The sequence below is a fragment of the Seriola lalandi genome, unplaced genomic scaffold (assembly GCF_002814215.2).
Source record: "Seriola lalandi dorsalis isolate HSWRI2012SDOR001 ecotype SW California unplaced genomic scaffold, Sedor1 jcf7180002054524, whole genome shotgun sequence".
NCBI lineage: Eukaryota > Metazoa > Chordata > Actinopteri > Carangiformes > Carangidae > Seriola > Seriola lalandi.
In genome coordinates this window covers 1,664,747-1,677,966 of record NW_019525077.1, presented here as the reverse complement: position 1 = coordinate 1,677,966, position 13,220 = coordinate 1,664,747, and the positions used below count along the sequence as shown (strand labels likewise).

The window sequence follows — 13,220 nt, the reverse complement described above, 5'->3', positions numbered from 1 at the left end:
ATTATCTCCCCTGCTCCCTTTCTGAGGAATATTTTTAAAGAATGAAACGTAATCAGCTTCCTTGTGATGACTCTTCACATACCAGATTATTAATAAGAAAAAGAAACAACAACAATAACATGTGATCACGGGGGCTGTAATTAAAAAATAAATAAACCAAACAGCCGAGACATTTCATCAGGAATTCAGGTGGAAACTCGTTATGCTAATCAAATGTTTTTTTTTTATGGGGGGGGGGCTGTTAACTGTTTTATCAGCTCCATTTGTCACTTCACATTCACACATTATCTGAAATAAAACTGAGAAACTACAACAAGCCAATTATCACATTCAGAAAAAGAAAAGATGTGAGTGAGATTATTTGTATCACAGTTTATTATAGCGAGATTGTGAGATCTAAATGTGCACTTCCTGTTTCTTTCTGTTGAATAATTTGAATGTTAAAAAAGGAGGGAATTAGTTTGAAAATATTTTCTCTCCTTATTTTGCGATGAGCAGAATGTGGATTTTCACAATAAGAGGCAAGGTTGGACGAAGACTTTTTCACATCAATGACCCTAAAAGGAGGATGGAGAGCAGCAGCGCTCCGTCAGACATGCAGGAAACGGGGGAGACTTGGTTTTATCTGCAGGTTAAAGGTAAAAGAGGCGGAGCAGAGAATCACAGAGAATCTGAAGATATAGTCGAGTCGGATCAGTGTGGAACTGATGAAAGCAACAAAGAGCAAAGCGACAGAGGTGTAGAGGAGAGCGGCATTGATGAAAATAAGTACAGGAGAGAGATTTAGGGTGGAGAAGAAGAGGGGAAAAATGGGGAGGAGCTGAATATAAAAGCAGAGGAAAGATAAAAAGAAAAATAGAGAAAAGAGGAGAAAAAACTGAAAAGCAGAGGATCCAAAGGGAGGGGAAGAGAGGGGAAGTTTTTGGGTGAAGATTAAAAGGAGGAGGATGAAAAGAAATCAAGAACATAGAAGGAGAGATCAAGGCAGGAGAGGAAGTGAGAGAAAGATGGAAGAAATGGTGGGAAGTGCAGACAACAAAGGAGGACAGGAAAGGAGGGAGCAGGGGGAAGCCGAGGACAGAGAGGAAGAGCAAAAACAGGAGAGTGACTGAGGTTAGAAGACAAATATGCCAGTTAGAGAAAGAGATGGATGGAGGAAAAGAAGAGGAATATGTTAACGGGTGGAGACGGAGGTGAGGAAGATGGAGGGAAGAGAAGGAGAGGAGAAGAGGCAGAGGAAAAGCGAGTATTTACCTGTGAAATAGACGCTCAGTGACTCCGGTAAACCTGAAACAAAAAACAAAAAACAAGAGCAGACTGTCAAAGCCGTGAGGTGATAAACGTGGAAAACAGTGGATTTACGCCGCGCTGACAGGGTGTCGGAAGTGAACATAAAAAGTGAGCAGATGAAGTTTTAATGCGTAAAACTCAGGAGGCAGCGATTTACTGATGCAAAGCTTTTCCACTGGAGCTCCACAAACCCAGATTAAGAGAAACTAAAGTCGGCTTTGATCTTGGATTTATGGATTATCTTTTGGACTGTGTGTCTCTTGGAAAAAATGGATGAAAGATTTCCTTTTGAAAATGTCTCACAATGCCCTAAAGATTGTTTTTTTTTTTTTTTTAAAACAGTTCAACTCCACTCCTCCTGTTCGAATATGCATCATGTGTTTATTGTTGATAGCTTGATGAGGGAATATATGACTGACTATGACATATGACATATGACTATGCAAAAAGTTCCCCAAACTTTGGCGAGAATTCACATAGTGATAAAGAGCGGACAAGATCCTATCACTTGTACAGATTTCATTTTATGTATTAAAATATGAGGCCCCGAGATAAGAGTTGTCTGCAAGAGAAAATATTACACCTGTGGAGGATCTGTCTAGGAGTAACAGGATGTCAGACACTTTCTCCGGTGTTTCTGACCCTGTGATGTGGGGTAAATTCATCAAGGATCAGCACCTCTGTTTTCAGCGAGCCAAGCATCAAAGTGCTAAAACTGCAGTTCCTCTAACGACCACTAGAGTCTGGCTCTAAGAGCGAGTCAATCCCCATTGACTCCCATGTTACAGCAGAAATAAACATGTTTACAGCCCAGTACACAAACTGCTGCAAACAGATTTTTGGATAAGCTGGGAGTTAGGGGCGGAGTCGGGTACTGCCAAGATGGCGACAGCGAAGCAGCTCACTGTGTGTGTGTATGTGTGAAAGCTGTGGGTGACAACACGGACGCTACATCCACCTGTATTTACTGTTGATGGCACAACACTGATATTTAGGGTATTACAGTGTCGCAATTTAGTTGTGAGACTTGTGAATAAACAACTTCTTCAAAATCAATGATTAAGACTGAAGCGTACCCAGCATGCATTGCATTAGTTCATATTGACAATTGTTTCTATGTTTTAAGCCACTCTAACTTTATGTAAAAATGGTGAACTGAATACAGCTTATTTAATTTATAATTGAAGAAACATTTTACTTATTAATACTTCTATTTGCTGAAAACACTCTCACTCTCCTAATTGAAATTAATTGGTACATGAGGCAGGCGGACGTGGCGAGCAATTATTGGGACACACATCAGACAGTGTCCTTCAGTAAACCCTCACCTTTCCCACCTCCACAGCTAAGATTACTCAACTTCAGTACTTTTCTCAGAGTTGAGAAAAAGTGATATAAAGAGCTGAGTCATTCTCCCTCTGCCTGCTAAATTGACCCCGACATGTAAAATCAGTGCAGCAACTGACTTACGGTGACACATCCAGTCATGTGATTTGAGGATCTGCAGCAGCTCTATGAATAGTCAATCATGTGAAAATAACACACCATGGCCAGTGCACTAGCTGTATGTGGTAAAAGCAGGAACCTAATACAGTGTTGAGAGGCTGGGATTACTTGTTTTGTTTCCACAGAAAGTGCTTGCGGTGGGCGACGGCACACTGCTGCAGCTGAGGATCAATACGTGGCCGCTCGGCCGAAACAGGTCCAGAAATAAAACCTGGCCACTGCGGCCGTTCAACATCGATTATATTTGATTTTCAAAATGTATGAATCTGAAATCAAAGAGCGTGAGCATGAGTGTGCGTATCTCACCGATGAAGGAGTACTGGTAGAGCTCCTGCAGGTGTGAGGGAGCCTGTGGCGGTCTGTAAACCATCTTGCCGTTGTTGACGTCGGCCTGGGTGAAGTGGCTCACTGCTGCGTACGGTCTGTCCCGATGTTCAATCACCCCTGAAATACAACAAACAAAAACCACACAGCACAGGAAGAGATTTAATTTAGTCCCGCTGTGGGAATATCTCCTGCTTCTGTCTTCCACTGGAAAATAAGATCTGGAAAATATTCCTCAGAGGCAAAGCTAATCTGGAGGGAGAAGTAATCTCAGCAGCTCAGTGACGCTCGGGAGGTGGAGCTGGTTAGTTAGTGCTTCACTGAAGCTACGCACAGTGAGAGAGACAGTGGGAAAAGATTATTATTAATTTCATAGTAGCTGATGCCATAGTACTTAAATCTTCAGTAGATTAGCTGATCTGACCTATACTAAGACCTAACCTACCCATGTTAGCTCGTTAGCTACACTGTTTATCTGGTTTATCTGGAGAGGGGGAACCTGTTGAATGCAGAACTAGAGCCACAACCTCACGGTTGTATCCCTCCGCCAATCAGCAACGTTGCAAGAAACTATGGTCACAATCTTCCCTTCGTGAGTTACAGCATTCAATAATGACCAGAAGTGTTTTAGCAGAGCATTATGATGTCACAGTGAAGTTGACCTCTGACGCTTTGGAAATAAAATGTCATCAACTTCATCATTTCATCCTGTTAAGAACATTTGTGTTAAAATGTGTCATGCGCTATGGCCAAAAATGTGTTTTTGTGAGGTCACCTTTTGTGACCTTGACATTCGACCTTTGACCACCAAATTCGAATCAGCTGATCCTTGAGTCCCAGTGAATGTTTGTGCAAAATTTGAAAGAGATTCCTCACAATAAATGGGACGGACGGACGGACGGACGGAGGGAGGGTCAACCCCTGAGAACACAACGCTTCCGGCTTCTGGCTGTCGCCGGCGTGGAGGCGTAGACGTGAAAATTTCATATGCTGAAAACGTGCACAGATTACCAGACAGTCTGGTTTCCAGTTTAGCTGCCAACTCGGGCTGTTCTTCTGCGAATCAGGGAACGCGATCTGTGCAAATACTGAGCACATTACATTCTCTCACTTTCCTGCATTCGAAGGCTCTGCTCCTTTTTAATTAGTGTTATGACTTTGAAGCAGCCACCTTGTGGTAAAAAAGAAAAAAAATCTGGTCCCGACCACTACGGTTTACTTCAACCAATAAGGTCTCGCTCCTGAACAGCCTTGCTTCTGGGAAATGTTTGTGTAGATCCTCTCACTTCATGCGTTTGTCCTGCAGAAGGATTTATAAAGCTATTTCTTTTCATCGATTCGTACAGACTCCCTCAGCAGTAACACATCTAAATCTAACCCACATTAACATTTCATATTAAAAACAATCTGGATGCTGCAAGGGTCAAATCTGACATTTGAAAATAAAAAAAAAAACACATGAAAAATGTTTCAGCCTCCTCCTCCTCCTCCTCCTCCTCCTCATCAACACAAATTTGTTGGTCCATTAGCGGATGAATACGACCCATTGTGAACCGTTTTTCGCCTTTCATTACACAGAGAGCTGGAAATGATACACCTGTCTGTCAGATGGTCCAAAGCTGAAATTAATGACTCCACATCTAAACAGCACATTAAGCTCACACTCATTTTAGTAAAAGAGCAAACTGAACGCTGCTAATTAAATAATCTGGTGACTGAATCGGGCTCATTAGCAAAAGGTTTTGCCAGCGTCTCTGCTGGGAAAAGCTAAACCCTTGAGCACGGCATTAAGACAATGACAAGAATTTAACATCATCATTTCTCTTTTCTTAAACTTATTTTCATTTATCCAGGAGAAGATTTTGTAGATTTAAACTCTTTCTTCGCAAGAAGTTTCCCACTTTCTCCCTGAACTGTCAATTACAGTGCCTTGCTCATGGGCGCTTAAGTGATAATTAATAAGGAACAGTAAAACTTGATGCATTAACTTCTCCCACGCTGCTTAAGGTCGGAGTCGGGAATCAAAAAGCTCAGGGCTCCGTCACTGAGATTATTAAAAGACTCTTACCCACAGACAAAACTTAGATTTTAATCCTTTTAATCTTTTCTATATTATGAAGGAAAGCCCCAGTGTGTGTGTGTGTGTGTGTGTGTGTGTGTGTGTGTGTGTGTGTGAAACTGACCTTGTCCTGGCAGCAGGGGTTTGGTGATGTTGTAGATGAGCTTCTCGCTGGGAGTCTCAGAGTCGACGAAGGAGAGAGCTGAAGGCGTTATCTCCGTCACCCGATCCTCCAGAGCCTGCACACACACACACACACACACACACACACACACACACACACACACACACACACACACACACACAGAGACAACAAACCGCACAACGACTGCCAACAGGGTTCCCACTTTTGGTTTTGAAGGAGGACGTTTCAAGGAAACTGTGAAAAGTTCACAGTGACAATGGAACCATGGGAGCGTGAAACGCAGCAAAACTGAACTTTGGAAATAAGGTTTTCAAAATACACAACACTCAGACACCATGAAATCTGTGTTCAGGACCAAAACCTGCTGCAAGCGAAGGAATCACCTACGCCAAAGGAATTAGGTCGTCCGGTCTCAGAGCTTGAATCAGTTACAGAGTGATCCATTAGACTTTAATCGATAGATGTAAGTTTATCTGCCTGCTGTTGAAGTCAAGGTTTATGTTTTACCTTTCTATTCCTACAATGTGTGTTTAATATATGTTTGTTAACGTATATGTTAACACTACTGTCTGTGGTTACAATGTACATTCAGTATGTTATAAAAAATATTTCCTTCTTAACTTTTAGCCTTTGACTGTTGCAATTATTGGCAAATTGGACGATTTATTTATTGATACTTTATTAATTAATGCTAGACATTTATCTTTCATATTTATAGTCAGTGCAGTTGGACAGTGGTGGGTTACACTGAAGAGAAAAATAATGCTCCAAATAAAGATGTTAAACTGCTCCCCATACAACCTATTGTTTAGCAGAACATGCTTTCACTACTATATACAAGTCGAGGTTTCCGTCTAGTTTACCACTTTGTTTAATCCCTCACCGTGATCTGTAGGTCGCAGTCGGGGGCCAGCTGGGGGAACCCTGGGATCTGAGGCAGGACTCCGATGGTGAAGGTCTGGGCGTCGCTCTGTGTGGCTGGAGCTGCCTCTGTAGAAACCTGCAGACACACAAAACTTTTATCTTATGGAAAAATACAGCCGACACACCTAGACATTCCCCCCTCCTCCCTCATCTGCCTCCAAGACTCACTGCAGACTCTTATCTTGAAGTCTGACGTCTTAATCTGCAGATTGGACATTATCTCAATAAATGTCTTGTTTTTTTTGTTTTTTTTCGTCCTCAAACTGGCTGGTGTGTGTTGTGCATTTATTTCTGAGTGACGGAGCCGATGAGAGGCTCCTGCAGAAGTAAGATACAACGGATGTACAGCTGCAGTCCAATAACTGTGACAACATCAGCCTGTGCTGCAGGGACGAACCACAGAGCCCCAATCCGTTCCTTTCCATAAATCATCGTCCGCACCACGAGGATATTAATGCAGGAGGTGTCTGCTTGAGTGAAATTCAGGGTAATGATCTCATTGCTCAGCTGACCATGTTTAGGAACCAATCTGAGACCAGCGTTGGGTCATTAAAGCATCTACACTTTCTAAGATCTCAGTGTGTCGACAGCAGTGGACAGCCGTGCGTGAACGTGCACCTCATGCTGATGTTCTGATCTTTCCCGTGAAGTAAATTGAAAACAATGATAATTTCCTCCACTTTTCCAAACTCCCAGCAGCCTCTGTCACTAACATGTCTGTTGTTTTATTTAACACTGCCTGGCGACCGCCCTCGGAGCAGGCGTTTGTCTCCTGCTCACAGCTGCAGTTGCCTTCACATCCTCATGGAAAAATCTACACTCTTTGAATGGGTTAGGAAATCCTATATGTACTGCAAGTTACTTTAGTATCACCAGTTTAATTTAAAATCAATTATCAATAGTCAGGTAATGGACAATACTTCCTTTCTTCTTTCAAGTACCTGTTGTCTAACAGGTATTGAACGTAAATGCATGTCATCTGTGCAGTTGATGCAGTATGATTCATGCTGATTTATGCTCTGCCACTGCAAAGGTTAAAGTGTGGGTTAGAAAACTTTATCTACATGATGTTAGGAAGAAGTTATGGTTTGAGTTCAAACTAAAGAGCAACTTAAAGGCCCCGTTTTTACACTTTTCTGTGTTTTATTTGAAGTGTTGATCCATAAGAAGATATAGTTGTGGTTTTAAGAACCAAAAACCATCTCAGTGTAGTTTTACATCTCCTCTCTCAGGCTTTTCTCTGGAGCTCTAGTAACAACAGGTTGGGAAGCCAATCAGAACAGAGGAGGCTCTGAGCTTCTCTCCTCTGATTGGCCGACTGTTTTCCGAGTGATGGAATAAAAATATATCAGATTTCAGGTAAAAACACTCAGAGAAACCAAATCCTGCAAGGATTGGATGGTGGGTCCAGGTGGGCGTGGCTGAGAGCAGTGACTGCTTTGTTGTGACATCATAAAGTTACAGAAGTCCTGATGGCTCATTTTAAGGCTCAGTTTCTGAATACAGGCTGTGTGCATTTTTTTCTGTGGACTAAGAATTTAACACTTTCACAGTATTAATATACCTATATACTTTGAACCTAGACCTGATCTATAACCAAACAAACAAAAAAAAAGAGTTGGAAATCTCACTTTATACAATATGGGGCTGAAAAGCAGTGATTCACTGAACTGTGAACTGTGCATCAGCTGTGCTTTGTTGCACCTGTAACCACATTTAGCACCATGGTGTCACCGTACACCGACACAGTGCGCTTCAACATCACAGCTGCCAAGTGAGAAACTGAACCAGTGGAAATCAGCAAAAACACATTCTTTAGCTGCTGTTCATTTCCCTTTCTAAAGGCTAGATAATGAACGTGATCACAGTTAAAAGAAAACGGTGACTGTCTCTCTCGTCCGAGTCAGACGCTTCGTTGACTGATGAAACTTCCTCCATCAGAGGTTTTTGGCAGCATCATGTCACAGAAAACAAGCCCCACAGAAACAGCTTGTCCTCTCTTACCCTCTTCTTCTTCTTCTCTCCTGCCGTGTCACTCTCCACTCCCATGGCTGAGGTTATGACCTTTGACTTCTGTACTTTTTTGCTCGCTTATAAAGAATCAAATTAGAATTTAAGATTATGTTAATTGAATTGCTGATAAGTGATGGGGAGGCGGCAGGATCAGTTTAATCCCCCCCGCTCTCTCGTCTGGAATGAAACTACACTTGAATTTTTGGCTCCGCTCCTCTCTGCCCCCACACTGCATTACCAAACTATTTTCCAATCCAACTTTCATATCAGACTGTGTCACTGGTGCTCTGGTATTTCTCCCTCTCAAGCTCCCCGCAATACGTAGCCCTAAACAGTTTTGTGTCCTGATATGCGCGAGCAACAGCGGCAGGTTGGGCGCTTGTCACGTCTGCCGCCGTCATTCCCGTTCCCGTCACATCTTGTGGCGTTTGGAGGGAGTCCGCTCTGTCAGTCAGAAATAATCTCACACCAGTGTGAACCCCCGCAGTCAGCGCCACCCATCACAAGTAATGTGTTACTACCAGAGACAGTTCTGAGTCAGCTGGATTTATGGGGAGGTGGCGCTGTAAGGTGTAAATTATTGATTATGCACTTGATCCCATTCAACACACAATGACATATAGTGTACGTGTGATTTGAAAGCTAATAAATCTTGCATCGAATCTGCACTAGACGAGACTTTTACATCCAAACACACCTGCCTTGTCGACGAAGATCACATCTACGGTCCCGAATTAAACTCTCATGTCACACAACCACGAGGCTGCTGCGTCCCGTTCACTGACATCAGGTCAAATGAGTTCTGAGAACAGCTGATTGCTTTCTAAGATTGTTTCCTCTCGTTTCCATCTGGAGCCATCAGTGTTTGTTTTCGCGGTGCGGCTTCCAAAATTGATTCACTTATTTGTGGATTCGCTTCGCGGCTGCTTGTACATACACGGTCAGGGGAAGAAGTGGTATTAGATTTAGAACCAGGGTAGGTGCTATGCAGTTCTTAGAGCGCCGCTAATTATTATTTTTATATTAGAAATGACTTGAATGACTAACAGAATAACAGAAGCTGCGGAACATGCAGCAGCTACAAAGCCAGATGTTTCTCTCAGTAGTTGGTGGAAACAAAACCAGTGTTAAAAAGAGAGTGAGGTATTACATAAACACAAAAACACCTGAAAATATATGGACATTTTGCTCTCAGTTGATATGTAAATTGGCGATGGTTTGCTAAAACATTAGAAACAGTAAAAGCTTAAATATTAGTATAATGTCCACAAATTCCATGGTACACAACGATGACAGTGACTACATACAAACTCACAACAAGGATACATTTGGTCTGTTATATTATAGATTATACAGCCACAATCTCCCCTTTCTGAGTTACAGTGTTAAATAACAGCCAGGAGTGGTTTTGCAGAACATTATGATGTCACAGTGAAGTTGACCTTTGACCTTTTGGATATAAAATGCCCTCACTTCATTGTTTTATTGTATTAGACATTTGTGTAAAGTTGTGTCATAAGTGTTGTGTGAATTCTTGAGTTATGGCCATGGCCGGCGGCGGCTGTGACCTGTTTAAAAATTATACCGTAAAAACAAAGATGGTTGAAATATTTGCGAATACCACAGATGGACAAACGATCTTTCCCGCCTTCAGTCCTCCCACTGAAGTGGACACAATCAACAGGCTCTGACCGGCCTAAAGCTGCACAGCCAAGTGAAACTTTAGGTGTGAGCTGCAAACAAATCCCCGTCTCATCTGAACAAGTCGCCGCATGAGAAAACGCACGTGTAGATTCCTGCGCTGGCGCTGCTTCTGTTAAGCTGCACAACTCCAAGTCGCAGGAGCAGAGTGAATCTCGAGTCAGTCAGTTTTCACATTTTCGATAAAAAGCAGAGTGGGACATTAATAGCACCCTGACAAACCATGACGGTAAAATCAGCGCCTCCTGCACGGAGCAGAAAAATGCTTCCAGCGCTTTCAGTTTGTGACTGGTGTCACTTTCCGTCGCCGCTTTTCCTGATTCCCGTCAAAATGATGAAGACACTTGAGAATTTAATTTGAATTCAGCACTGTGTAATTGGAACGCATTTGCTCTGATGGATGGAGCCAAAATGTGAGAGTGAGAGAGAGAAAGAGAGAGAGAGAGAGAGACAGAGAGAGAGAGAGATAGAGATAGAGAGAGAGAGCGAGAGAGAGAGGATCATTAGATGTAGCTACGAGCTTTTGGCTGCCTCTTTTGTTTTTTCCATTGGAGTGAAAGTGAAGCAGAGACCGGCATGAAAATGCTCTGAGTGCAGTGTGAATGCTCCATCGGCTTCAGTGGGCTCTTCTCCGATTCTGAACCCATTTGCGAGTAATTTGGTGTCATTAATGCTAATCAAGATAAGTCGCTACGGGTTGCTTTGTCGAGCCGGAGAGAGTCATGCAGGAAGTTTGGTGCCAAGGTTTCGGACCGAAGGAGAAAACATCCCGAGTGAACACGGGAAGAGGAAGGACAAACCGAGGACACACATCTCAGCAAAGGGTTATCAATACACAAGTGTTGGTGATTGATAGTCGGCTGAGTGATAAACAGGCTGTAACATCATTTTTTTTTTACAGGTTTCCTATAAACTGCGGTTTTCATATGCGTACACCCATCTAAATTCACGATTAGGAGAAATAACACGAGGACGCGGCGGAGGCAGACGGAGAAAGACAGAGGCATATGAGAGGAGGAGGAGGGGCAAGACGGGGGTAAACACAAGGGAACATGGGAACACGAGTACGAGAGTGAACTTCAAAGAACGCTCCACAGAGACGAGGGCACAAGAGGGAAAGCAACGAGGACGACGCGTGTCAGCGTCTCCTCCTCTTGTTGGTTTCAGGGTGAGGCGCTCGTACCAGCCCCCCTGAGGGTTTCTCCTCTCACAGCGTATTTATTTGCTTTTATCAGTTTTTGGAAATGATTTATTTGTACGTTAGTCTGTAGTACTATGCACTCAGTAACAACCTTGTCAGGTGCTGGCAGCCGAGTCCTCATGTCCTCATGTGATAATTCAAGTTTTTTTTCAGCAGCCGACATGACGAATTAATACAGAAATATGATGAAAGAATTATTAGACCTGTGTCATTTCTGCAACGAGAGGCGTACCTACTTTCGTCGCCATGGTTACTTGTAATAACTGCCATGGCTTGGATAGGTTTAGGAAAAGATTGTGTTTCGGGATAGAATAAGTACTCCCGCAACATTAGACAAGCTTTGTTGTCATGGTTACAATAACAACAATGTGGTTAACTTTGTCTAATGGTTATTGATAATAGAAACAACATAAGCTCTTTCCCCTTCGCTCCTGCAATAATTACCGCAGCCACTAGCTGTCGCCTAGCAACAAAATGAAACTATGGGGTCATAACAAGCTGCACCCCTCTGCTCTGTCAGCACTGACCTGGAACTGGAAGGAGTCGCTGGTGGTGCCTCTGCCAAAGTGACGGTACCAGACTGTGCCGTCGTTGACGTCCTGCTGAGTGAAAGACGTCGTGGACGTGAAGCCCTGGTCGTCTGTGAGCGACGGGCGCCAGCCCTCTGGTGGGCCGTCGGCTGGCATGGACACCAGCACCACCTCACCTGGACAGAGACGGTGGAGGTTATTATACATCACTGCACGCCCTAATCATATCAGTACGAAGAGTAAAATTGAGGAGGTAGAGCTGAAGTGACTGGCCAAAGAAACGCAGAGTCTGGGTTATAACATGAGGGTAAAAACTGCTGATTATTTTAGAGATTAAATCTTTAATTTTTGTATTGATGTGAAACATTGGAGTTAGGTTGGGATTCAAAATTTAACATGTCCGACTGTTAAAGAGTTGGTACCATATTTAGGTTGCCCATCTGAGGCGAGGATGGTGTAGACGATGTCATCAGTGCCGACTCCCTTGTAGTCGGCCTTCAGGTATCTCTTATCCAGGCGCACCATTCCTCCCTCTTTCACCCAGGTCACCGGCACAGACAGCACGAGCGGAGAGTCAGCAGCCTGAAAACAGAAGCAAACACACACGAATATGTGTTTTAACCCGAGGAACATTTAACCACCTTTTCTCACCTACTGTACAATATCTGTGAAGAAAAATCCTTTACAGTTATTACAGCTATTAGATCGACTGTTAGATTGAAAACCCCTGGGTGTCTGGGTACAGGAAGTTAAGTGTGCAGATTAATTTTAATTGATTTTAAGACTAATGACATCCAACTGTGTTATGCTTCTTTTCTAACCTATGTCTGTCAGTGAATTTCTCCAGGGGGCTGTAAGATTGACAAGATGTTTAGTTAGTTAAGTCCAATTAAAGCAGAAAAATTCATTCCATCACCTCCTGGGAGGAGCCTAACAGATGCCAGGTATAAAAGCATTCAGGAGCTGGGTACTAGCTTGAATTAGACGTAGGTGCAGTGGCAAAATAAAGTGTTATTTACATTAAATTTCCTCCCGAACGTTGTAAACTGAGCGGTATATTAATCATGACTCTGAGAAATCCCATGTGAAATCCCTGTGGTGGAGGCACTGATGTATAAAGAGAAACAGAGGCAGAGTCGTGTTTGTTCTTCAGGTGCAGCCTGGCGCCATCTTCACTTTGTGCTGTCACAGCCTGCGCCGCTTGTTTTATTCCACATCTGTTGTAACCTGAGGTTTGTGAGTCCCGGGAGAACGCAGTAAAGCTCTGTCAATCAGCGGCAGCGTCGCCTGTAGTCGGCTCCGCCAATCAGAAGTAAAGCATCGCTAAAAAAAATAATCAATCTGCGGCCGCTTGGTCTGAGAAATGACAGCACAACTTCAGAATCAAGACTTATTTTTATGATGCTGTATTGATCCACAACAGACCAGCTCAGCCGTGGCGCTCAGCCTCTCTCCAACAGCAGAGAACAAAGAGCAGGATCGGCTGCAGAGAGCGAGCAGAGCTGCCGGATGATTCAGTGTCGCTCG

At 43.3% G+C, this 13,220-nt stretch overlaps 1 protein-coding gene across 1 annotated transcript in view; it reads right to left on the bottom strand.

The window, feature by feature from the left end:
* The window catches only part of fras1 (Fraser extracellular matrix complex subunit 1), a 157,166-nt gene that overhangs the window by 42,751 nt on the left and 101,195 nt on the right, over positions 1 to 13,220 (bottom strand). The window contains exons 28-33 of the mRNA XM_087176054.1: positions 12,116 to 12,275; positions 11,691 to 11,869; positions 6,208 to 6,324; positions 5,304 to 5,418; positions 3,103 to 3,240; positions 1,255 to 1,287 (exon numbers count right to left, since the gene is read on the bottom strand). Coding sequence (XP_087032180.1) covers positions 1,255 to 1,287; positions 3,103 to 3,240; positions 5,304 to 5,418; positions 6,208 to 6,324; positions 11,691 to 11,869; positions 12,116 to 12,275 — 742 coding nt within the window. The remainder of the gene's footprint in view (positions 1 to 1,254; positions 1,288 to 3,102; positions 3,241 to 5,303; positions 5,419 to 6,207; positions 6,325 to 11,690; positions 11,870 to 12,115; positions 12,276 to 13,220) is intronic.